This window comes from Pelodiscus sinensis, chromosome 29 (genome assembly GCF_049634645.1).
Source record: "Pelodiscus sinensis isolate JC-2024 chromosome 29, ASM4963464v1, whole genome shotgun sequence".
NCBI lineage: Eukaryota > Metazoa > Chordata > Testudines > Trionychidae > Pelodiscus > Pelodiscus sinensis.
The window spans coordinates 11225834-11252155 of NC_134739.1; the positions used below are offsets into that span (position 1 = coordinate 11225834).

Genomic DNA, 26322 nt, shown 5'->3' on the forward strand with positions numbered 1-26322 from the left:
TGAGCCCCAGGGCGGGAGGCGTTTCCTGCGGGATCCGGGCTGTTGCTCTCCCCTCCGAAGGACTCGGAAGAGAACCTGGCAGCAGGGACATGTGTTTCTTTTATTCCCTGATCTGCTTTATTTATAGCACCAAGGGGCCGCGCGAGGCAGCGAAATCCTGGGGGGTGGCCAGGACAGATGGAGGGGCTGGGTTCACGCTCCCCAGCTTAGCTCCCTCCCCCTGGCAGAGGGGATGGGAGGGATGCGTCTTGCCTGGCTCCCCTCCCGGAGCCGTCGTTCTCCATGGTTCTGAACGCCGCTGTGCGTGGAGGGGTTGCGAAGTGGCCGGGGCAGGAGGCAGGGGAACATGCCTGGGCTCAGAATGGACCGGGGCTAGGTGGGATCACAGGGAGTGGAGCCATGGCAGGGGCACACTAGGCTGGGGGATGCGCATTGCTCCCCTGTCTGCCTTCTGCCCCATGCAGAACTGCTTGAGCTGCGTCCACACTGCAGAATGACAGCCCCCCCCCCCCACACCCAGCTGCATCACTGCTCCGGGCTAGGTACGTCCACTCAGACGCACCTGGGATACAACGCCCCCGCAGGGATCTGGGACCGGGGTCCTTAGTGCTTGTGTGATGTACTGGGGGAGCTGATTGGGCATTCACTGGTCACTATGCTTGGCCTGTGTCTGGAAGCACTGCCCAGCCAGGGGTCACCCTGCGGGCCCTCATGTCCCGTAGACCGTGGCCCAACCGGTTCTCACCTGGCCGGGGAAGGGGTTGAGACAAAGGAAGGCTGTGGCTTGGGGAGGGGGCAGCATGGAGGAAGGAGACTAAGCCGAGTGCTGGGGGGTCAGGGGCCTGTGGGCCCTACCCCAAGGGGTCTGAGGCTGCCTGGCCCTGATGCCTATGTCCACATCGCGCCTATGCTGGGCTGTGTCTCCGAGAAGCAATACACCTTCCATACTCTACCCGCTGGCGGAGTCACATCTTGCTGCGGACGGGGCGCAGGGTCAGGGGATCCCCGACACCTCGTTACAGCTTCCTGACCCAAATCCTATTGATTTGTGTGTGGATGGCAGGCCCCCTGGCCGGGGGCGGGAGGGGGCAAAGGGAGCTGCTGCCCCGGGGATTGGGCCTTTCGAAATGACCTGGGGCTCCCAGCTGCTGCAGCCGGAACCTGAGCCCCAGCTCTTCCACCAGAGACCTTGCCCTTTCCGGGAGCCAACCCCGCGCTTGCCCAGGGGCAGGGCGAGGCTCTCAGCCCCCCTACTAGTGCAGGGAAGGGGGCGTGAGCTCGAGCCTGGATCAGAATCTAGACTGAGGGTGCAGTGTAACTGTAGCCTTGAGCAAGTCACATGCCTGCTTGGTGCCTCAGTTTCCCCACCTGTCAAACAGGCATAACAACACTGCCCCGTCTCTGAGAGGAGTTACTGACGCGGTGTGTGCAGAGGGCACCCCAGCCCTACATGGGGCCATGGGAAAGGAAGCGTAGCAACGTGAGAGTTTCCTATGACACAGGAAAGCTGTCTCCCCCAAACCTGGTGTGTCACTTCCCCCCACTCCAAAGGGCTCTTCTTGCCCAAACGGGTCATTACACTAAGCCCTGGCTTGGACTAGGCCTTCCTGGAAGGGACTGGCAAGGCGATAGTCACTTACCTGCTGGCGCCAGGTGCTGTACAAACACAGAACAAAAAGACACGTCTGCTCCGCACTGGCCCTTTAAAGGCTCAAGCCCCACCCTGGGAAAGGGCTGAGAGGGAGGAGCCCACAGCTGGGGCAGAGACAGCCAATTAGGACCCAGCTGTGGCTATATAAATAAAGTCTCCTGCTTTATTAGACTTGCTCTAGTGGAGGAGCAGGAGGGACCTTGCTGCTGGGGGAAATGAGGGGCGTCCTGACTTAGAGCAGGGCTGAGGCAGCTCTGGCCAGGCAAACTCCCAGGTGGCAAGGCCTGAGGCTAGTAGGGCTGCAGAGAGGCAGCCAGGGGAGGTAAAGGCAGAAGGCCCACATTCCTTTGCCAAGGATGTGTGGCCATTTCAGGCTGCAGTTTGCCCCTGAGGCAGGGGCTAGATGAAGACTGGCTGTGGGTCACTGAGGCAAGGTGGGTCTAGGGGAATTGGGGATTCCCTGGGCGGGGAGGACACTAGAGTACAGGATGGTACCGGCAGGTGTGACACCAGCTGATAGGGGCACTCTAGGGTTGAAGAGCTAATTCCCAAAGCAACCAGCAGGGGGCACCCAAGGCGGAACATGCCCCTCCTCTGACACACTCTCTGCCCCAAGAAGCTTACAGTCTACATAGGAGATCTCACGCTGATGCCTTTGCGGGAGCAGAGCAAATCACATGGCAAAGGAGACAGAACCAAGCCTGCCGGGCGCTGGAGAGGGCAGCCTGAGATCCGTGGGAGACGGAGTCGGGTTTACGGGGAGCTGTCATGATTTGCAGAAATATCTCCTCTCTGGCATGCGAATCCTGCTATCAGGGGAGCTGGCACAGGTCTCTTAGCACAGGCTGGCTGGCAGCATCATGAGGGTGGGTTAGCAGCTGTGTCTGAACGGTGCGTATCCATAAACCACAGCAGAGCGGGTCCCACTGCCTGTAAAAGGAAATCCCTGTGTGAAGGGGTGGGGGAGAGGGGGGCAGTTCATAGCAGGGCGCTGTCCCGAAGAATCCGCAGGGCAAAAAGAGAATAGGAGCAAAACAAGAGAGAGCAGCCGCTGGCGCCGGGCTGGTATTATCAGCTGTGTTTGGGTAAACAGGAGTGGGGAGGGGCAGAATAACCAGGTTCTTAGACAGCAAAAATCACTCCCTTCTGCCCCACACGTCCCACCTTGCCAAGAGGGCTGAGAACTCTGAACTCCTCCCCCAGGCCTCTGTTCCCCCTAGTGTGCTGCATCAGGGAAGGGGCCAGGGAAAAATCCCCGAGCTCACGGGGGGGGGGGGGGGGGGGGGGCGGGTTGACCTACGTCATAAGAAAGGGCATGCCTGCACTACTGCGTTATTTCGAAATACCACGGCGAGCGTCCACACAGCAGGCCTGCTGGTTCGAAATTATTTCAGAAAAAACGGGCTTGTTATATCGAAAGAAGAAGCCCCCGTTCTAGGAGGCATAAGGCCTGTTTCAGAACTGCTATTTCGCAATAGGGTTAGTGTGGACACTCGGCTGCTGTTAATTCCCATGGCTCTTCCTACATTTAAAATGCAGAGCGGCAGCGCAGGTGGTACCAGCAGCTGTGACACCAGCTGATAGGGGGCGCTCCAGTGTTGAAGAGCTAATTCCCAAAGCATCCAGCAGGGGGCACTTGGGGTGGAGAGTGCCCGTCCTCTGACACATTCTCTGCCCCAAGGAGCTTACAGTCTACATAGGAGATCTCACGCTGATGCCTTTGCGGGAGCAGAGCAAATCGCATGGCAAAGGAACACTGGCCCCCTCCCACTGCTGCATCCCAGTGTCAGTCCTCTGGGGCAGCTGTCCCTTGAACAGAGTCAGGGCTCAGCCTCACCTGCACCAGGTGGAGCCCAGATGCCCCTGTGAAGGGTATGAGCCAGTTCCTGGAGCTACTCTCCCACCCCCCGTGGCTCTGCACAGGGGCCCTTATCGACGAATCGTGTCAACACGATTAGCCAGATAACCGCAATGGAACGTCCCTCACCCGTTCCCAGCCTCTGGGAAGCCTCGCTCTGCATCCTACATCGGCCTGCGTTTGGCTGCAGTCAAAACCCAAGTTTGTGGGAAAGCTGCCTAGGGTCAGGCCGGTAAAGACCTGGAAGTCCCCAAAGAGGTGGGCAGGCAGCTTCAAAAGCCCTCTGAGAGGCTCTTTAGGGCAGTGGGCGCAACCTTTTTTCAACCACGACCCCCATATTTTATTGTACTTGTGTTGCGACCTCCCAAGCTAATTTGAGCAGCGCAGCGCTTAGATCCAGGCAGCCGGGGGCTGGGCCCAGCTGTTGGTGGCCCCACGGCACTTAGATCGGGGCTTACGCCCACCGCTATGGTGACCCCCTCAGGAAGACGTCCGTGACCCCCTTGGGGGTCGCTACCCACGGGTTGAGCACCACTGCTTTAGGGCACCTACAAATTGGTTCGGGGACCTGGCCTGCCGAGCCACCGCGGGACGAAGTCCATCTTTTTGCCCTGACCGTGCATTTCTCTCCACTGCCTGGCTCCTTCCCTTCCCCGCCATGACACAGACAGGTCCCTTCCCATCCGCTTTTCCTCCCTGGAGCGGCAGCTGGCACCTCTCAGTCTCTGCCCGCTGCTCGCAACCCGCCCGTCGCTGTGGCAACCCAGCCCAGGTGTCCTGGCAGGCTGGCAGGCTTGGGTTTCTTGCGAGTAAATGATACTTGCACACCAAGCTGCTGGCGATGTGGGGGAGGGAGGGGGTAACAGATGTCACCTCAAGCAGCTCGAGACACAGGAACGGAGCCGGAGAGGGGCCCGGAGGAAACAAATACCTGCATGCGCCTGTTTGTGTGCAGCTAAGGCAGGACTGTGTCCCTAGAAGAGGTATCCCAGCCCTGGTCCCGCAGCGGTGATTGGGCAGCAAAATGGCAAATGAATTTTAATATTGCTAAATGCAAAGTAATGCTCACTGGAAACACAAACGATGGGGACTAATTTAGCTAGAATCACTCAAGAGAGAGATCTTGGCATCATTGTGGATAGTTCTCCGAAACAATCCACTCAGTGTGCAGAGGCAGTCAAAAAAGCAAACAATGTTAGGAATCATTAAAAAAGGGATAGAGAAAAAGACAGAGAATATTTTATTGCCTCTGTATAAATCCATGGGAAGCCCACATCATGAATACTGAGTGCAGATGTGGCCACCTCATCTCAAAAAAGATCTCTTGGCATTGGAAAAGGTTCAGAAAAAGGTAACAAAAATGATGAGGGGTTTGGAACGGGTCCGTATGAAGAGAGATTAAAAAGACTGGGACTTTTCAGCTTAGAAAAGAGGAGACTAAGGGGGGGATAGGATAGAGGTTTATAAAATCACGACAGGTGTGAAGAAAGTGAATAAGAAAGTTATTTACTTATTCCCATAACGTATGAGCTAGGGGTCACCAACCGAAATTGTAGTAGGTTTAAAACAAACAAAAGGAAGTTTTTCTTCACGCAGTGTATAGTCAACCTGTGGAACTCCTTGCCAGAGGATGTTGCAAAGACCTGGACTTCAACAGAGTTTAAAAAAGAACTAAATACATTCTTGGAGGTTAGGTCCATCAATGCTTATTAGCAGGGTTCGACAAATAATGCAATCTACTCGCCCGTGGTGAGTAGATTGCAACCCGGAAGAGCATGCGCAGATCACCAGACAGTGCGGCTGGCAAGGTCAGAATGGTGTCCCTGGCCTCTGTTTGTCAGAGGGTGCGAATGGATGACAGGGGAGGGATCACGTGATGATTCCCTGTTGTGTTCACTCCCTCTGGGGCACCTGGCATTGGCCACTGGGGGAGGACAGGACCCTGGGCGAGGTGGATGTTTGGTCTGACTCAGTGTGGCCGTTCCTATGTTCTTAGGACAAGAAGCAATGGGCTTAAACTGCAGCAAGGGAGGTTTAGGTTGGACATTAGGAAAAAGTTCCTACCAGTCAGGGTGGTTAAATAGTGGAATAAATTGCTTAGGGGGGTTGTGGAATCTCCATCCCTGGAGATATTTACGAGCAGATTAGCCAGACACCTGTCGGGGATGTTGCAGATGCTGCTTGTTCCTGCCGTGAGGGCAGGGGACAGGACTTGACCTCTCGAGGTCCCTTCCAGTTCTAGGGGTCTGTGATTCCATAATCAGGGGCAGCCCCAGGACATCGGCGGGGGTGACGGGCTGCCTCAGGCCCTCAGCAAAGCTCCGTGGCTGCGGATCTCCCTGGCGCCGGAGGGTTTGGAACATGCTCCCCTTGGTGCGTCGACCCCGCTGGTCCCCTCGCTGGAGGGCAGATAAACCCTCCCCCCTCCCCTACGCTTTCCTCACGGGCACAAGGCTGTCCAGGCCTGGGCTCCCGCTTGACACCGCTGAGGGGGGTACCTTAGGGCCCGCTCCCCTTCCCCTCGCGCTGCCCTGGCCACAGGCTCTAGCCCTTAGGCCAGGCTGCTATAACCCCCTTCTCCCCCACCGGGCACTGCTCCCCCTCGCCGCCAAGCCTGCCCCCGTGCCAAGGGGAGAGGGGAGGCCCCTGCTTCTGCCCCCCCCCCGCCCCAGCACCGTCACCAGCTGGGGAGCACGTGTCAGAGGAACCCACCTCGGCAGCCCCCTCCCGCTGTGCTGAGGGGAACTCACCTGGCGGCCCTGTGCACGAGGCCCAGAGGAAACAACCTGGGACAGGCCCCACCTGGGGCGGCTTCTCTCCAAGGGCTGTGGGGCCCAGGCACGTACCTCCAGGGGGGGAAGTGCTTTGCATCCAGCGGGCTACACGCAGGGTGAAGTTGGTCCCCAGGGTGGAAGCTGATTTGTCTTTCTGCACTGCCGGGAGCAGGCCGGGGGGGGGGGGGGCATCTTAATGCAGCACTTGCAGGGCTAGAGGGGCCCTGATTCCTGCTCTGCTCATTTCTCCCTCTCTAGGCCTCGCTGGGCCTTAAACCACCTCCCTCCCCACCGCGGGGCAAAGGGCAGGGAGGTGGGGAACGGCGAGTCGCGGCTGGAGAGTTTAAAGCAGGCGTCAGCCCCGGGCAAGGGACCGGCAGTTCAAATTGCGAGAAGGGAGAGTCCGCGGCTCGGATGACTCCGAGCCCCCCGCCAGCGGGTCACAATCCAGCTCGGGGAGCAGGAGAAAGGGGGTTCAAATCCGAACGTGTCCCCGGCCGGCGGCTCAGCAGGATGCTGCCCGGTCGCTGCCCGGTGTAATGCCCTGAGCTGGGTGGCCAGGCCCAGGAATCGGAGTTGTTCCAGCGCAGGCGGGGAAGCGTGTGCAGCAAAGTGACTGTACACAGCACCTTCCCAGACTCCTGCCTGGCTAACCCTTTGTCTATGCTGGGGTTTCAACCTGCACTGTGCACGGCCCCCATGTAGACACGACAGAATCCAGTGCCCCTCACAACAGTGGGTGCAAATCAGCCGCCTGGGGGCTGACAAGCCCTGCACGGACACGGGGTAATGCACGTTTCCAAAAAGCGGGATGCTCTGATTGGCTAATGGCCGAGGCAGGGGCTGTAATATGCCCCCGGTGAGTTTCCAAGTCTCGGTCTCCCCCCGCAGACTGGGGCTAATCACGACATGCTACTGCTCTGCAGCGCCTGGCACCCTGTCCCCCCTCCAGCTCCTCGGCGAGGGAGAGAACGGATCTCCCCACCCCCTTTTACATGGGGGAGAACAGAAGCCGACGGAGACAAACCGGCTTCCCGACAGCCACGCACGTCACTGGTGGAGCTGGCGACGGGACCCCGGAGCCCAATTCTGCCCCCGCCCCACTTTCATACCCGACCCCTCTTCTTTCCCTCCGCTGGGAATAGCGCCCAGGAGTCCTGATGCACGAGCCCCGAACTCCCCCAAACTGCGCGTGCAGCCCGGGCCTCCCTGGCAACCAGAGGGACCCGGGGGGAGAGGCGACGTGCTGCGCGGGCAGGAGAAAGCACCGGGGTCCACGGGGAGCCAGGCTGCAGCAGCAAGTGACGAGCCGCCTGGATCTGAGTCAGAGACGCCTCCTGCCGGAGAACAAACAGCCCCCGGCTCCGTCGGGGGAGCCTCCAGAGTCACAGGCCGGGGGAGGGCCCGGAGCCACGGCAGAGCCACTCGTGGGACCGGTGACACCCACCGGGCGCCGGGGGGCTCATTAGCGCCGTCATTAGCCGCGGCTTCCGGTGCTAAATGAAAGCCGCCAGCCGAGGCTGCCAGCGGCTTGGCTGCGTTCGTGCCCAGCCTGGCGCCGGCTGCCTCGGGGCGGGTCTGCATCCAAGCGGGCTGCTGGACTCCCCCGGGCTTAGCCCGCCTGGCCCTGGCCACCCCGAAGAGAAGCCCCCGGCCCCCGGGGAGAGAGAAGAGCTGCAGGCTCTGGGCACCAGGCGGGTGGGGCTGTAGCAGAGGGTCTGCGGATGGGTGCTGGGGGGGCACCCCTAGAGCTGGGGGGATCCTCAGGCTGGGGAGGCCGTGGGTCAGCATGAAGCTGCACAGGTTTGTGTGTGGTCTGCTGAGCATGGTGGCTCTCAGCCAGGGGTACACATACCCAGTGCCATCCCGAGGGGGGGCTCAAGGAACCCCCCTCCCCAAGCACAGGGCACCCACCCACCACGCCCTCGTCCCGCCTCTTCCTGCCCCCCTTATCCACCTTCCCTGGAGCCCCCTCCCCTGAGCTGCGTGACCCAGGGGATTAGCAGAGGGCCTAGGGTGGGGGCGACAGGAGGGGCCAGACCCCCCCCTGCACTCACCGGAGCCACCCAGCAGTCTGCTCTGCTCCCCCCTCCCGCCTCCCAGGCCATTGAGCTCTGCCGTGGGGAATGTGGGGGGCCGTGCCGAGCTCCCCAGGTTAATCCCAGGCCGCGCTAGGTCCTGTCCATGGGACGGTTGAGGTGGGCTCTGCAAGGTGGGCTCTGCAAAGCGCAGGGCCTGGGGTGAATCACCCTGAACTGCCCTTCGGTGTTTGTGGGATACTCAGCTCTTCCAGCTCAGCCTCTCCCAACCTAAGCGGAGAGAGGGGGGCTCTCGGGGCAGGGAACAAACACTAAGAAAAGCTCAAGGCAGGGTTTGAGCCCCGAGTTCTCATGGGGTCCCTTGTGAAAGCCCCATCGCTGCGGCCTGGGGAGGGCCCCCCCCACTGGACAGCCGCTCTCCCGCCTCCGTGTAAAGCGCTGCCGGGGCTGCCCGTTCAGCAGGGACGTGTAGACCAGCGGGTCTCAAAGTGTGGTCTGCGAGCGTCTCGCGGGGGGCTGTGGAATCGGGGCTTCTGCCCCACCTCCTGCCGTGGGAAGCCAGCCTTGCGCCCCCCCCATGTGAGGTAGGAGCGCCAGCGCCGGCTTCCCGCTGCAGGGAGGGGCGAGTCTCATGGGCAGGATCCAGCTGGGGGGGGGAGAGGAAATGGCTCCATGAGCTGCCACTACCCCTCCCCCAAGCTGGGGGAAGGGCAAAGCAGGGAACTGCTCACCTGGAGGCTTCCTCTGCTGCTCCCATTGGCCAGAATCGTGGCCAATGGGAGCAGAGGGGGGTGGTGCCTGGGCGTGGCAAGAGGCACAGAGTCAGGTAAATGCCCCCTCCACTCCCTAATGCCCAGACCCTGCACCCCCATTGCTCTCACACACACCCTCCCACAGTGACCCCCCATCCCCTCCTGGACCCTCCTTCCCACCCAAAGCCCCCTACCCTCAGCCTGCTCCTGCAGCCTCCCTCCCTCCCACCCAGGTCCCCCACCCTCAGCCTGCTCTTTCACCCTCCCTCCCACCCTCAGCCTGCTCCTGCATCCTCCCTCCCATCTAGATCCCCTACCCTCAGCCTGCTCCTACACTTTCCCTCCCACGCAGACCCCCCCCACCCTCAGCCTGCTCTTGCACCCTCCCTCCCACACTCAGCCTGCTCCTGCACCCTCCCTCCCATCTAGATCCCCTACCCTCAGCCTGCTCCTGCACTTTCCCTCCCACACAGACCCCCCCACCCTCAGCCTGCTCCTGCACTTTCCCTCCCACACAGACCCCCCCACCTTCAGCCTGCTCTTGCACCCTCCCTCCCACCCTCAGCCTGCTCCTGCACCCTCCCTCCCACCCAGATCCTCCACCCTCAGCCTGCTCCTGCACCCTCCCCCCCACTCAGGCCCCTCACCCTCAGCTCGCTCCTGCACCCTACCCCCCACTCAGATCTCCCACCCTCAGCCTGCTCCTGCACCCTCCTCCCACCCAGACTCCACATCCCCACCCCCACCTGCAGCCGTTTTGTCATCTTGGGCGGTTGGCTCGTGGTCCACAGAAAGGTCTGCATTGAGTGGGGTGGGTCGTGGGCCAAAAAGTTTGAGAACCGCTGATGTAGACAAAGTCTTAGTCTTCTCAACTTAGCCTCTAGCCTGCACGCAGATCCAAGAAAACCCCCTTGGATTTCAGCCTACAGCTTTAACAGCTTTAACCACACTACCATGGTACCGTTCTCCCTTTGAGCTGAATGGGGTTTTGCAGGGTGGCTTCCTTTAGGATGAGAAATTGGTAGTGGGTCTAGCCCACTCTTGCGGTTATTTACTTATAAAAACGTACACCGAGTCCTGATTACCTGAACACAAGTAAGCCCCAAGCCTGTCCCTCCAGCAATCTCTGTGCCAAGAAGCTCTGTCTGTCTGCTTCCCCCCAAGGGCATGCTCCGAACTTCTCGTCCCCGCCTCCCACATGTGCCAATTGCATCCAATAGGCTAGTCAGTGGCTACGTTCACAACTTTGGAACCCCCAAGTGAATGTGGCTTCGCTGTGATCTAGTACTTGGGCAGTCACCTCCCTTGTTTGCAGCTCTCTTTGCTACATTAAGGGGATTGATTGCTCCTTCTGTTGACCCAGAGAGTGCTCGACCACCCACTGGCTTTAATGAGATCTGATTGGTGTTGGATGCAAGACCCCACTGTTGGCAGCCAAGAGCATCTTCCAGCCTCACACCCACTTCAAAGCTTGGCGGAGGGAGAACAGTCTTGTGGCTAAAGCAAAGGGCAGGTACTCAGGAAACCTGCCTCCATTTCAGGGCTCTGCCCTCAGTTTCTTGTGTGACCCTGGCCAAGCCGTGTATGGTCTGATGGCAGTCATGTTTCCTTTCTCCCACTTTTCGTCAGAGCTGTGCGGACAGAGCAGTCGGCTGAAACTCAAGTTATTAGAGACTCAGGAGACTCCCAGCTCTGTCACTGGCCTGTCGGGTGACCTTGAACAAGTCATTGCCCTGCCCGTGCCTCAGTTTCCCCACCTCTTACACAGCGATAAGGATACTGATCTCCCTTACCACGTGCTTGGAGATCTAGGGATGAGACGGGCTGCATAAGAGCTAGGTCTGATCAGTATTATTTAGGACAGGGACCGTCTCTCAATGCACCCAGCCTTCAGGTCCTCTAAGTGCCGCCATGACCCCAACTAATAAATAATAGTGAGATGAGGGAACGAGGTGGAAAACTGGTAGAGAAAAGTGTCATGAGACGGGATGGAGCGGGTTCTCAAAGGGCCCTGAGCACAAGGAAGGAATATTGAACTGAAATCCCTGAAATGAAAGCCCTGGCCACCTGGCCTTGAGGCAATAAAACACTTATATTAGTGCAGTTATTTATATTGCTGGAGTGCCCAGAAGCCCAGCCACAAACTAGGACCTCATTGTGCTGGGGGCTGGACAAACGTAGAACAAAAAGAAAGAGAGTTTACAATGTCAAGCCCGAAGACACAGCTGAGTCTATGTTACATTTCTGCCGCCGGAGCTGTGTCAGTCAGGGGTGGGAAGACGGGTGAACCCCTTGGCCCGTGCTCCACATGGAGATGCAAAGCTGAGCTTTTATCCATCTCGCTTGTTTTATTCAGGGGCGGTGAAATAAATTATACCGGTTGGAGCGGGGTGGGGAAACTTTTTTGGGTCAGGGGCCACGAACTCCCAGAAAAATCAGTCGGGGGCCAAATACAAATGAGAAGCAAAAAAACCACCCTAAAATAAACCTTCACTGATGTGATCCCTGACTGAGGAGAAAGACTCCCCTCACACACCAGAGCCTAGCGGGGGGCCGAGCCTAGTAGATTCTGTGTGTTCCAGCCCCATGGTGGAGCAGTGGGGGCAGGGCTGGAATGCCAATGCTGGTTCCCCACTGCTGGGGGCGTGTCCCTGAGCCTTGGGGGCCAGATTCAGGCATGCTGGGGGTCACATCCAGCCCTGGGCCTGAGGTTCCCCACCCCCGGATTAGAGTGTCCACACTTGGCATACCGTATGCTATCTATTTTAGAGAGTTTGCGCATCTGTCTGTCTGTGTGTCCATCCGTTTGCAGGGCTGTTTGTTCAAGAACTCCTTAAAGAGTTAGGACCACCAAATTCGGCAGGCAGCTCCCTCTTCTCATACCTTAAAGCAAGGCCAGGGTTTGGCTGTGCCAGGACAATAAGATGTGCCTGGAATGGGATTGTTTCCCATCAATGGAGAGGAAGGGGTGTGACAGCAAGGACAGTTATACTCATGAATGACCACAGGGGGGCAGCAGGTGTCCTAGCCCTGGGGAGCAGCTGCTGGCTGGCAGTACCACCCCTGCCGTGTTAGGCTGCCCCATGGAGCAGCTCTGATTAGGCTGCATGGTGCCTGCTGCCCCAGGCCAGCCATGGGGAGAAGCTAGCCTGCGCAGCCCCCTCCTGCCACACTGGGCTGGCCCCAGGGAGAAACCAGTGGGTGGGCAGCATGAATCTCCCCCCCCTTCCCCCTCTGTTGGCCTCAGGGCCTGCCACCTCTGAGCAGACCTGGCCCTGGGCAATACCGGGTAAGTCTTCCAGTACCTAAATATAGATGATCCATTGGGAAACTTTTCTTTCTTTATTCTAAGAGCAGCTATGTCAACATTGCTAGGAAGCCGGCCAAACCCACCAGCCACCTTGGTTTTCCGAGTTCCCTGCTTTAGGGAGGGTTGAATGCAGATCTTCACAGCTGCCTGGGGAAACAAGGAAACCTGTTCTCTGAGCCTTACACCTCCTCCTCTGACCCTCAGGGCTATTCCCCATTGCTCTTGCTACAGATTTTTTTTTTTTAAAGAAGAAATGTTTAACCCTCCGCTCCCTGCCTCCTGCCCTCTTTCAGATCCTCCACAAGTCCTCACGGGAGGAGGGGGAACAGCTAAAAATCCCCATCACATGCACGCATCCCTAGAGAGAAGCCAGGTCTCTTGGAAGACTTGAGAAAAGGGGGTGCAACTGATTTTGCAGCAAAGACTCTGGCAGCTTTGGCCCGAGGGCTTTCCCCCTCTGGTTGCACCGAGCCTGGTCTCTCTGTCTGTCTCTCTCTCCAGGCGGAGTCCTCAATTCCCCAAGGCCGGATATCATTCTCCAGCGAGAGGAGAAAAAAAAAATCCATCGCTCCTCTCTCTCTCTCGCACACACAGCTAGACAAGCGCACTCCACGCATCTCGGCACCTGCCGCCTTCCCTGTAGCCTCTCTAGCGTTTTGCCTGCAATTTCGGGACCTAGCAGCGCTGAGCCTGCAGGGCTATTTATTTATTTATTTTTATTGCTCCTGTGTCTTTGCACAGGTAGCTGCCCCCCTGGCAACCCCCCCCCTCTCACCACCACGCTGCGCGCGGGAGTAGAGAGACCCTGTTCCCAAAGCCGGGAATCGCTCAGCCTCCAGCCGGTTCGGCGCCACGTAAGCCCAGGACCGGGAACCCAAGCGCTCCAGCGATGCCTGCTTCTGGCGGAATCGGGGCCGGTTCTTTCCTCGTGCTGCCTTTTTATCCTCGCCGGGCTCCAGGACTTTGAGCCGTGGCCACCGCAGACAAAAAAAAAAAGATGCAACTGACCAAAGGTGAGTCAATTTCACTTTGCCTGGGTAATTGACTAAGGTAAGACCTGGGGCTTAGGGGTCGCCCACCGGGAAAGGAAGCAAGAGGCAACCTTGGATTGGGTCAGGACCAGCGGGAGGGGCCGATTCCGCTCTGCGCGGCACAGGTGTAAATCCGGAGCGACTCCACTAACTTCCTGTTTACACGGATCAGAATCCGGCCTCGGGGTCGGTCAACGGGAATGGCAGAACCCGACGGTCTGATTTCACGTGTGCACAGGGAAGGGTGAAAACCAAAGAGACTGAGGTAGAGACCGGCTGGGTGGCTTTGACCTTCTCAGAACGGCTTTGTAAATGGGGGGAGGCAGCATGTTTCAAGCGAAAGGTAAAAGGAGAACGAATTAACCCCCCCCCCCCGTCCCGCCCATAGACCTGCTGGCAGATGAGGGGGGCTCCTGGGAGGGGCGGTGCGTGTTAAATTTATAGCAGCTGAGCCTCAGCAATTTGAAATCCGATGAGATCCTAGATCACTGCAAAGGGAATTTACTTTCAGCCCCTAGAGGTGCGATTTTCACTAGATCCCCGGTTAACCTGCTGGGGGGAGGAGGGGGGGTTGCTTTCCCCTCACTGCAAGGGGGAGGGGCCTTCCTCTACTGCGTGTGGGGGATTCCCTCAATACACCGTCAGGGCTTCTCCCCCCCCGCCCCTCTAAGCGTCGAGACTCCGCTTGCATTTCAATCCGGAGCAGATCTGGCGCCCTCTGCTGGTTCTGGAACGAAGGCAGAAGGGGGCGGGGAACAGCCCGTGGAAATTACAGACAAGTCGCAGCCCTGTAGAGACTGGCAGAGCTAGAGAGATGGGCTGTCGTGGGCCCAGCCCACTGCCTCAGATGAGCAGAGGGGAGGAACAAAGGAAGGGGGGTTGCCCAGGAAAGCTGATGATCCTAGATATGGTTTTGTTAGTCTCTAAGGGGGGGGGAGTCTTTTTTTGGGTTGGGGGCTGCTGACCCACAGAAAAATCTGTGGGTGCCCGGGGGGGGGGGAGGCACACAACTGAGAAGCAAAAACAACAACAAAAAACAAAGGAAACACAACCCTACCCCCACAGATGTGGCCCCGACTGAGAAGAAGAAAGACACTCCCCACATTCCCCTCCGGCCCCAGAACCTAGGGAGGCTGAGGCTAGTAGATTTTGTGCGCTCCAGCCCCACAGGGGGATGGTGTGGGGGCTGGAGCACCAGCGCAGGCTCCCCAATCCTGGGGGGGAGCCCCAAGACTGGGGGCAGCTCCAGACACACCCTATGTTCCCCACCCCTGCTCTAAGGTGCCACAGGACTGCTCCTTGTTTCTTTAAAGTTACAGACTAACACGGCGAACCCCCCCCCCATTTATAGATCACAGAGTCATGTTCTCCTTGAAACGTGTTTTAAAGGTGGGAAAAAGCGCAGGAAAATTCCCCGACCTGCCAGCTGTTGTTAGTTATCCCCCTTCTGCCACAGTGCAGCATCACAATCCCTGGCCAAGAGAATGTGCAGCCTTTTCGTCTCCAGAGTAAACTGCCCTGTCAGGGAGCTACCTCCTGTCAGCTGTATCGTCCGGCTGCCACACCCCCAGGCGTGAGTCTGCCATTGCGTTTTCGGTCGAACTTTCGAGGGTTTGTCCCTGGAGGAGCCTCCCGGTACATCTGAGGCGGTGATAAATGCTGCTGATCCATATGACAGAAGTGGAAGAGTTTCTCTCTCACATTAGTGGGATCGTCTTCTGGCAAAGATCTCTTTGCTCAGGGGAAGGGGGAAAAACTTCCCTGGCCCCTGCCGGTTAAAACCCTGCCGGTTAAAACACGTACGGGGTATTGTTCCACTAATCGGCAGAAGATTTTCTCATCTGCAAGCTGATTTCCATTGAATAGCACTGGGGTGGCTGTAGAAAAGGCACTGTTCTTGCAGGGCCTTGGCGTATTAAGGCAGGAGGTATACTGCAGTTATATTTTTAAATGATTCTTTCTTTCTTTCTTTCTTTCTTTCTTTCTTTCTTTCTTTCTTTCTTTCTTTCTTTCGGACACAGAAAGGTTCATGAAAAAAGGGATGCGCTATGTCTGTCACAATCTTTTTCTGCCTGTTTTCACTGCTCACTAAGGGTGTGTCTAGACTACAGGGTTTTTTTGGAAAAAAAGTGGCCTTTTTTCGAAAAAACTTCCCCTGCATCTAGACTGCTGCCGTGTTTTTTCAAAAGTAAATCAAAAGCATGCGGCAGTTTTTTTGACCGCGGAAAACGTCATTTTATGAGGAATAACGCCTTTTTTTGAAAGTGCTCTTTCGATAAAAGGTACTACGTAATGCAAACTGTGCTTTTTTGAAAGAGAGCATCCAGACTGCCTGGATGCTCTCTTTCGAAAATGTGGCTTCCTTTTTCAAAACTCCTGATTGTAGTCTAGACGCTCTTTTTCAAAAGAGGCTTTTTCGAAAGAGGCTTGCACTCTATATGTATCCAAAGGGTATGTCTACACTTGCACCCTATTTCGAAATAGGGATGCAAATGAAGACATTCGAAATTGCAAATGAAGCAGGATTTAACTATCCCATGCTTCATTTGCATATTCGCGTTATGGCACTGTTTTGAAATAGCGCTATTTCGAAATAACAGACGCTGTTAAGATGCAGTTATTTCGAGAGAAAGCCCTTCTCTCGAAATAACTGGTAAACCTCATTGTATGAGGAATACGGGTTATTTCGAGAGAAGGGTTTTCTCTCGAAATAACCGCATCTTAACAGCATCTGTTATTTCAAAATAGCACCATAACGTGAATATGCAAATGAAGCACGGGATATTTAAATCCCGGATTCATTTGCAATTTCGAATGTCTTCATTTGCATCCCTGTTTCGAAATAGGGTATTTCAGCTTCATTTGAACCCACTGGACAGACTGGGGGTTTCAGGACTAATTCACAGATGCGTCTCACTCCTGCAGAGCTTGCTGCTGGATGTGCAGGAATACACATTGCAACCCACCGGAAAGACAGTCCTGTTCAGTGTCTGTGCTGTGTGTGGCTGCAGGTATCAGGGCTTATCACCCACGCCAGACAGTCAGTGGTTGGGGTTACCAGTTCTCTATTTTCCACACTCACTTTTCATGCCCCAGCTAAAAGAGCCCACTGGATGGCATCTCCCTCTTCTACTGGAGAAAGCTGGATGTATCCCCTCCCGAGTCCATCGATGGTACTCTGACCACTCAAAGGATGCTGGATGCTCCTCTTAGTGGTCCCTGTAAGCTGGGTACTTCTGCAGCTGCTCAAGAGCAATTCTGATGCTGCCCAGCTGATTCGCAGAGGTGCCCACAGCTAGGTTTTCTTTCCACTGCTGGTGCACATTTGCATGCATCGTGGTGCGTATAACAAAATGTATTCCACCAGGGGAGGGAAGAATTCGCACATGGACGGAAAAGATAATCATAGAATAGGAAGGTACCTTGAGAGGTCATGGAGTCCGGCCCCCTGCCCTTATGGCAGGACCAAGCACTGTTTAGACCATCGCTGACAGGTGTCTGTCCAACTTGCTTTTAAATATCTCCAGGGATGGAGATTCCACAACCCCCCCAGGCAATTTATTCCACTATTTAACCATCTTGACAGGAAGTTTTTCCTAATGTCCAACCGAAACCTCCCTTTCTGCAATTTAAGCCCATTGCTTCTTGTCCTATCCTCAGAGGCCAAGGAGAACAAATTTTCTCCCTCCTCCTTATAGCACCCTTTTAGGTACTTGAAAGCTGCTATCATGTCCCCTCTCAGTCTTCTCTTTTCTTAACTAAATAAGCCCAATTATTTCAGTCTTCCCTCATAGCTCATGTTTTCTAGACCTATAATCATTTTTTGTTGCTCTTCTCTGGGAACATTGGCTCCTGTCCCATGCAAATGAGGTACAAAGTTAGTGAGGAAGAATGGGGCAGTGGTTCAGATATTAGCGCAGGACTTGGAAAACCTGCATGCGAGCCCTTGTTCTGCTACTGCCTTTCTGTGTGACCTTGGGCAAGTCATTTAGCATCTCCTGACTCCTGGCCTCCGTTCTCCCTGTGCAGAATGCGGATAATAGCCCTGCCCTTCCTCACAGGGATGTGATGAGTCTAAACAGATGAAAGATAGTGATGTGCCAGTCAATGTTCCCTCAATTTTTCCCATCCATGCATGGAGGAAATTTTGTTCTGTGCACCGAGGCATGTGCAGATGTGCACTGTCAGTAGAAATACCTGCTGCCAGCTGTGGGCACTCTGCTAAGCAGCTTGTTGGCATTTGAATTTCTCCTGGGCAGGCGGCCATGCGCTCAGCGTGAGTCGGGAACTCCAGATGGACCAGCTCACCAAAGATTGGGGGTGGACTTTTTAATCAAAGCTGGAGGTTTTGCTAACAGACCTGCTCTCCTTCGAGCAGGAATTATTTGGAGGCAGGTTTCTGAGCTGGGTTATAATACAGGGGGTTAGACCAGATGAGCTCAGCAGTCCTGTCTCCTTGGAATCGATCAGTCTCTGCAAGGAGGGGAGTTTATACAGCTGCCACTGCAGGGCCTGTTGCAGTGGGCGATTTCGTAATGGGGACCCTCTGCCCAGGCCCGCCGACAGGGGAGGCAAAGGGGGTAATTGCCCTGGGACCTAGCGACTCAAAGGGGCCCGGGGCTCCGTCCAACGCTACTGTGGTGTGCTCTGGATGGCACTAAGGGCTGGCTTCTGCAGGCCCCGCCCCTCTTTGCCTGAGACTCCGCCCCTTCCTGAAGCATGGAGTTGCCTGTCCCCACACTTTGCCTTGGGGCCCCGCGGAGGCTGTCTGAGCTCAGAACTCCAAGCAGCTTTTGCACAAATCTCTGAGCAGGCTCCCACAGTCGCTGCTAAGCAGTGAAATTCTCTAGGTCTCCAAGCCGATGCCTGTGCGAAGACAGGTCCACAGCTTGGATGGATCTTGTCACTCTCAGGGGAGCAAAGAGTTCTCCGTGGATGGCGGGGTGGGGACAGGGAGCTGGGAGCACCAGCCACGAGGCTGCAGAGTTCGTGGCAGGGCCAGTCACCCAAAATAAGGGGCTGCGTCAGGTCTGCCACCTTTCAGAGGTCAGAGATGCTGTGTCCCCGCAGCCCACGTCCCCTCCAGGACTTACAGCTGGATTCTGGTTAATCAGCCGGAATTCTCCCACCAGTTCTTTTTTGTGGCGGGACTTTTCCTCCGCCCAGCCCCAACTCAGCCAAGGGTTCGGAAGTGCACATTTGCTCCTTACCGCCCTGGGTCATTTCTCAGCCTTAACGCTGCCTGCACAAACTCCTTGTCTGCTGCATTGCCTTCCAGCTTGGAAGCCTAGTTTGCATCAAACTATCATAAGAACGGCCAAACTGGGTGAGACCAAAGGTCCATCCAGCCCAGTATCCTGTCTGCCGACAGTGACCAATACCAGATCCCCCAGAGGGAGGGAACACAACAGGGAATCATCAAATGATCCCTCTCCTGTCATCCATTTCCAGACAAACAGAGGCTAGGGGCACCATTCCTACCCAGCCTGGTGAATAGCCATTGATGGACCTAACCTCCGAGAATCTATCTAGCTCTTTTTTGAACCCCGTTAAAGGCCTGGTCTTCATACCATCCTCTGGCAAGGAGTTCCACAGGTTGGCTGTGCACTGCGTGAACCTTCTGTTTGTTTAAAACCTGCTGCCTATTCATTTCATTTAGTGACCCCTAGTTCTTACATTATGGGAATGAGTAAATAACTTTTCCTTATTCACTTTCTCCACACCATGATTTTATAGACCTCAACCATATCCCCCCTTAGTCTCCTCTTTTCTAAGCTGAAAAGTCCCAGTCTTTTTAATTTCTCTTCATAAGGGGCCCGTTCCATCAGTTTTGTTGCCCTTCTCCAACGCCAAGATATTGTTTCCGAGATGAGGCGGCCACATCTGCATGCAGTATCTGTTTCCTCTTGCCATTGTAGTGCTGTAATTTTAAACCTCTGTGAAAGGCAGGGGACAAATCTTGATGGGGGTTAGTATCTGGAAGAGAGACACTCACCAGCCTGCATTAGCTTTTCAAAGCATGCCTCAGTCCCTGCCCCATTTGAACCACTCCTGGGGGAATTCTCCCCTGTGGTTTTTAAATTCAGTGACCATGTGGACACCCTTTCCTGTATGTACCTTCAACAAGGGAATGAATCAGGCCACAGTTTCGGTGTCTCCTTTGCTTTGTTATTGCTGTTATGGGACGGGAGTTGCTGTCAGGCTAAAAAATACGGGGGCTTTTTCAGTGTGGAGGCTGGTGCCGGCGGGCGGGTGACGCCCTTGTCGATTTCACAGAGCAGCCCTTATCTGCTATCTCCACCCTGGGAACATATTGCAAGCTCTGCTCCAGCAAGTTTCCTTTTTCCGTTTTTGTTTCTCCCGTGCTGACGTTCTTCCCTTCTGGAATAAAGAGCTGGATGGAGAATGCGATTACAGCGTTTCATGGGGGCCACCCAAAATGGGTGACATGACGGGACATGTTGGCAAAATGCCAGCCTCCCCCGCGTGTGAACCCGCAGGGCTGGGGTCAGTGGCAATCTGTCAGCCGACTTTTGCTGGGGTCAGGCTCAAAAGCAAAGGCACCCCGGAAATACTCGCTTTAGGTTTGCATCTTCTGGGAGAGATGAAAGGAAATGGCTTGTTTGAGTTGTTGGCATTCAAAACCTCAGCAAGGTCAGCCTTGATAACAATTCTGTAGGTGAGTCTTTGTGCTCCAAAATCAATCTGTAAGAGACCCCTAATTATAGATCAACAGACAAATCCAGGGAGGCGTAGCTGTGTCCGTCTGTAACTTTACAATGAGTAGTCCTGTGGCACCTTAGGTCACGTCTATGCTACATGGAAGATCGACACGCCAGAGGTAATTCTGCTGGCATTCAATTTAGCAGGTTTAATATAGACCCATCAATTGAATGCTGAGGGCAGCTCCGGCTGGCATGCGGTACTCCTTTTGCAAGGAGCAAGGAAAGTCGAAGGGAGCGACTTCCCATCAGCTTCCTGTTGTGTGAACGGCATGGAAACGTGATTTAAGCTCTGTCGACTCCAGCTATGTAATTAACATAGCTGGAATTGCATATCTTAATTTGCCCTTCCACCGTAGTGTAGAGACTAACAAAAATAGAATCATGAGCTTTCATGGGTAAAGCCCACTTCATCAGATGAATTGGAGTGGAAATAATAGAAATCAAGAGATCTATATATCAGCAGAAGACGTACCTGTCAATTGTAGGACCTGTGTGAATGAGGCTAATTAAGTGGGCTGGGTGTGTCCCACACATTGCATTTTCACATCAAAAGCTGATGTTAAAGGCAGGAGAAATTGGCTTTGTAATGTGCCAACCAATTCATGTCTTTATTCAAGCCCAGGGTAACAGTGTCAAATCTGTAGATGAATTCCAGTTCTGGAGCCTTTCTCTGTAACTGGTTAGTGAAATTCCTTTGAGGCAGACTGGCTACTTTTACATGCATGACTGAGTGCCCAGGCAGGTGAAAATGTCCCCTAAGGTTTGTGAGTGTGTGCTACCATTTCTGATGGCTGATTTGGGTCTACTCATCCTTTGGTGCAGAGACTGTCCGGTTTGGCCGATATCCATGGCAGAGGGGCATTGCTGGCACTGGAGGGTATATAGCACAGCAGAGGATGCGCAGTTGTAGGAGCCCCTGACAACTTGTTCCTATCTCAAATATTTCTGCTTCTGGTCTCCTTGCTGGCTTTATTAAAAGGCTGTTTGCCTGACCTCAGGATTTGGCTACCGCTGCTGCTTATTCCCAGCTTGGAGTCCCGGGGTGAAGTCTGGGCCCCGCTGAAACCAATGGCAAAACTCACATTGATTCACTGGAGTCGGGATTTTTCTGGCCTCCCCGGAGCTGTGATGCTGTGCTCAGCAGGGGGCGAATCCTGCCAGGGCTACCCCCTAAGGGGACGTTCTTCCTGGCTTCAGGGAGTTTTTGCATTTGGGTGGTGGCAGTGTAACATCCAAGCTCAGAGAGCCCGTGACCCTTTTAAGCAGAAGCCTTTAGCAGCAGGGCATTTTAAGATCCCTTGCGGGCCCCACCTTCGGCACTCAGAGTGCCAGAACAGGGAACACCCTTGGCATGGCTTAGTACAGGCGCATAGACTCCCCAGACTCAGCAGGTGTCTTCTACACTTTCAGTGTCTAGACACACGGCTGTGTCGACCCAGCCCCGTCGTTGTAAGTCGGGCTGGGTGCACGCCGTTGGCCCGCACTTTTGTCGACATGGTACTTCCTCCCCCTACGAGGGGGTTTCATTTTGTTGGTCACTTCCGACAAAGTGGCGTGCACGCTTTCACTTGCCGCGAGAATAAAGGACTTGGACCACATCATAGATACAGAAGGCCCCTTAGGGGTCTGTGTGGTGTCTCCCCAAGCAGTGCTGCTTCTCCAAAGAGGGTTACCAGTAAATGTGGGACCAACGTGCCCTCTAGGGTTTTTTCACCCATGTGCAGAATAAATTTTATTATGTGCACCGAGGCATATGTGAATGTGCACCACCCTGTAGAAACACATGCGGGCTGCTGTGGGCGCTCTGCTAATCACCTGGGTGGCATTAGAATCTCTCCTGGGTGGTTGCCCAAGGGCTCAACGTACAGGGAAACACAAGACCAGACCCCAGATCTCCTGAAGGTGCACAGATCTCTGCTCTCCATGTGCAAAGCCGCACTGTTCCTCCCTGTCTAGCATGGTTTATCTGTTCCCCCTTCTCTCTCTTACTTAGATCCAATGACTCCAGCAGCCCGCTTGAGAGACAGCTGATAAGCAAGTGGCCGCAGGGTTATGCAGACACCCCACCATGCCTCTAGTAGACTGGTTCCTCCGCCACTCGGTGACCATGTGGCTGCTTCTCCAAAGCTTCGTCCTGATGACCTTTTGCTTCCATTCGGCCACGACTTTCCCCAAGGGCTGCTACCCCGCGGAGGAGGACGGCTACAAAACCTTCCGGTGCAGCAACGCTCAGCTCACGGAGATCCCTCAGGACATCCCCAACGATACCAACAAGCTCTACCTGGATTTCAATCAGATTCCCTCCCTGCCCCTGGATGCCTTTCGGCACCTGCCGGTCCTGCTGGAGCTGGACCTGTCGCACAACGCCATCGTCCGCATCGAGGGCGGGGCTTTCCGGGGCTTGTCGGAGCGCTTGCACTCCCTGGATTTGTCCTCCAACAAGCTGGTGTCGGTCAGCAAGGATGTCTTTAGCGGGCTGAAGGCCAAGGTCAATCTCTCCAGCAACCCATGGTTGTGTGACTGCAAACTCCAGGAGCTGATCAGGACCGTGGACTTGGTGACCGGGTCCTCTGGGAGCATTGTCTGCGACTCCTCGGTCAAGGAGGAGCACGTGGGCAAGCCCTTCCTGCACGTGGTCACCGACACGGACTTCTGCAGCGTTTACAAAAAGACCACGGACATAGCCATGCTGGTCACCATGTTCGGCTGGTTCGCCATGGTGATCTCCTACTTGGTCTACTACGTCCGGCAGAACCAGGAAGACGCCCGGCGGCACCTTGAGTACTTGAAGTCCTTGCCTAGCAAGCCGCAGAGGTCGGAGGAATCCTCCACTATCAGCACTGTGGTGTGACTGAAAACGCCTCTCCTTCCTGCCCCCCCTCCCCGCCCTGTAGGACCCCCGGGGGAGTTCGTGGAAAGGGTCCTCCTGCATTTCCTGGGGACCCACTCCGCTCCAGGGCTGAAGAGGCCGTCCGTCGACAAAAGCAACCACGTTTTTGCATTGCGCTTCGGACCCGGCCCAGCACGTTCAGAAGAAAACAGGAGCGTGATTGTACAGAACCAATGCCGCAGGGGCTGTGATCTTCGAGCAATTAGTGAGGGCCCCAGGGGATTTGGGGGCGTCTATTTATTGTGTTGCATAACAGAGGGGAAAAGCGAAGAAACCCTGTGTGTTCTCCTCAAGCAGACGCCGATGACTCAAATGATTCCCCTTTCAGAGGTGAAACTTAATTTAGAAAGAATTGTATTTCTTTTACAAGAATCCATTAGGGTGTGGTTTTTTTTGGTAATTATTCAGCTACTCACTGTCTACTTCCTTCACTCTCGGTTAGGGATGCTTCCAGCTGTCGGGGGTGCCCCAAAACATTGCAGAGGGATGGATCAGTGGCGTGCTCTTACTATGTAAATCCTTCCGGCTTTTGAAGAATATCGGGAATAATGGGTATCCTGTCAAACTAAAGAGAGCAAAGCAGATCCCAACTGCTGGAGGCTGGGATAAGTGAATCCCAATAGGATCTAGAGTTAAAAATCTACTCCAAATACCTGCCCCTTCCTCTCTCTAAGGCAGGGGTTCCCAAACTTTTTCGGTCCCCATACCCCCTTGGCTTTTAGTAAACCTTCCCGTAGCCTCTATTCAATATGAAAGGAAATAAATTCTAGACTCTAGAATCCACAACTTTTTTCACTAACACTACTACTTTTGGAATATTTCAATTAGGAGAATCTAGTTATTTACCAAATATTCCCCGTACCCCTTTGGAAGACTTCTCGTCTACGCGTACCCCAGGTTGGGAACCCCTGCTCTAAGGGCCAGTAAGGATAGGGGGAAGGCAGTTGCGGGTGAATTTGGGCCTTGCGAGAGGAAAGAGGCAGAAGGGGATTTTTTCATTAGAGATGGGGGCATCTGTTAGGATAAAATAAAATCCATCTCCCTGCCGCTCAAACATCCCCTTCTTTTAGAAACAGCTCGGATGGGAGGTGCTGAAATGTTTACCACGTGTCAGCTCCCCGGGACTAGAAATGTCCACGTGCCCCATGGCAAGTTACCCTCAAAGCGTTTCCAGCACGGGCTGGTGATCTGCTGAGAGCCCGTCCCTGTGAGACTGTCCGCCCACCTGGCATAGGTAAAATAACGGAGACACACACAGAAGGGGCAGCCCGCTGCAGGAGTGGGGAGAGCTCTGTGAATAGGTAAAGCCCGGTCCTGGTATGTCCCTCTGAAAAGGACACCCCTCATGGGACGAGAGACTCTTGTTAGTAGTAAGGGTCCCACACCGGAGATGTGAGTAACCTTTGACTCCTCTGTCCCAGCCGGGCGCACTGACTTATAAAGTATTTTCGGGGGAGGGTTTCCTGTAGCTGAGACATTTACAAGTCAGCCTGCGGTAGAGCAAACCTTTCAGTTGGCTCCATATGGAGGACCCTTTGGGTCTCCTACCTCCCCAAGGGGGTCCTGGTCATGGCCAGAGAAGGCCTGGCCGTGAACAAGGGAGATTCCTCGCCATCTTGCCTCTAGTTGCCTCCCGAAGCCTCTAGTTGGTCATCGCATGTTTACTTGAGGACTGACAAGTTTGTCGACCTATCACTGTGACGTGGCGGGCGAAAAAAGGATGTGGGGGGTTAGAATGAGGCCACGGCTCCGTTGCTTTTTTCCTTCTCTCTCTGTCCTCTGTTGGCAAAGGGTCTCCCCCCCCCACACTCCACAGCAACGCTAACAACAAAACCCAGCCTCTCGTCTCTACATTTTCAGTATCGGGGCTCAGAATCCCCCCCCCCCCCTCAGCCCCACATGCAAACAATATTTGGAAATCGAATCATTAGAGTGGGGCCTGAATCACTCAGTTTTGGAACTTGCTTGGACTTTCTCCACCGTTTGGGGGTGGGCGTTTGGATCAGAGGTTTCGGTACGGCCTGTGATGGAGGGCAGCTGCAAAGTTTGAGTCCGGATTCAGCCGCTGTTTAAAGGAAGAAAAGCCAGCCGGAACCAGAATCTTAACAGGTATCAGCTGGAGCTACCTCTGGCCCTGGAGGAAAAGGCTGTAAACCCGTTTTGTTGTGTTGCATCCAGACTAACGGTAAATTGCCTTAATCGCTCAAGGTCACAAACCAAAGCTCTGCTTTGCTTTGAGTTGAGTAGGATCAGGCCCTTGGTCTCTCTGTTTGCTAGAGTAGTTCAGACAGCAATCAACCCTTATATTATATTATGCTTAGAGCTTAACCTACCGGATTCAGGTCCTGATGATGAACCGAACTCTCGCAACATTTGGGGCGTGTTTAGATGGGGGGGGGGCGGGTCTAGGTTCAGGCCCGTCTCTAATTATTTTTGTGAATCACCCCGGGGTGACACGCATGAGGCCAAATTCCTCAGAATCAGCCAAACCAACTTTGGCGTCTGGGGGAAGGGGAAATTGGCGAAAGTGTCCAAACAGCCTGGGAGAGGTTTCGAGGTGGGAAGCAGCGAAAGTTCACTTGGTGCTCGTGAGAAAACCCCACGCACAAATGCCCTCAGAGCTGCTCCGATACATTCAGAAGTGCCTACTTTCCCAACGTCGGCAGGGCTCCTGCGTCACGCACAAACACCTCTGGATGCCGCTTTTGTGCATGAAGCTCCTTTAATGAGTTTCTCCTTTACAAATCGATCTGATGTGCTGGAAAATGGGAGGCTGAAAGCAGCTAATGCAAGGACCTGGGCTGACCAGATGTCCACATTAAAACCAAATGTGAATGAATGAACTGCATATTTCCACACACACTCCACCCCCCCCGCCCCGGCCACCAACACCGTGGGCCCCTGATATCTATGCTGTAATAAAAGCCCAGTCGAATTCTGGGCTGCCAGGTGTAAAACACGGTGGTCAGGGCATGCTCACTGTGTGAGATTACGTCTTGATAACATCTGACCAAATGATGCGTTGTTGTTGAACTAGACTGTTCACGTTCTTACTTTATATGAGAATAAAGTTGACTTATACTTTGGAGTTTGTGTCCTTCTTTTGAACAAGCACAAAGAAAACCCAGCGGTGGGAACCGACAGGTGGAACAGAACCGGGACCTCTGGAGCCTCTCCAGCCTGAGCTAACAGCCAACTGGTGCTCAGCTACGGCTACAGAGCAAACGCAGTCTCTCTCTCTGTGAGTGGTCTAAGTGCCCCTCCATGGGAGAGAGCAGTGTTTCCTGATTTT

At 54.9% G+C, this 26322-nt stretch overlaps 1 protein-coding gene across 2 annotated transcripts; it reads left to right on the plus strand.

The window, feature by feature from the left end:
- Positions 1 to 12660: 12660 nt before the first annotated feature.
- On the plus strand, positions 12661 to 26099 carry LRRC3C (leucine rich repeat containing 3C). 2 transcript variants are annotated; one of them, XM_006117404.4, is made up of 2 exons: positions 12661 to 13397; positions 22134 to 26099. In XM_006117404.4, the coding sequence occupies exon 2, from the start codon at positions 22209 to 22211 to the stop codon at positions 22989 to 22991; it is 783 nt and encodes a 260-aa protein (XP_006117466.1). In that variant the 5' UTR covers positions 12661 to 13397; positions 22134 to 22208; the 3' UTR covers positions 22992 to 26099. The 2 variants fall into 2 exon arrangements, with proteins under 2 accessions (XP_006117466.1, XP_075767583.1); XM_075911468.1 differs by lacking the exon at positions 12661 to 13397 and adding an exon at positions 13503 to 13680.
- Positions 26100 to 26322: the final 223 nt, after the last annotated feature.

Excerpts from the sequence above, each read along its gene's own strand:
- LRRC3C (XM_006117404.4), top strand. The coding sequence starts at position 22,209 with ATGCCTCTAGTAGACTGGTTCCTCCGCCACTCGGTGACCATGTGGCTG.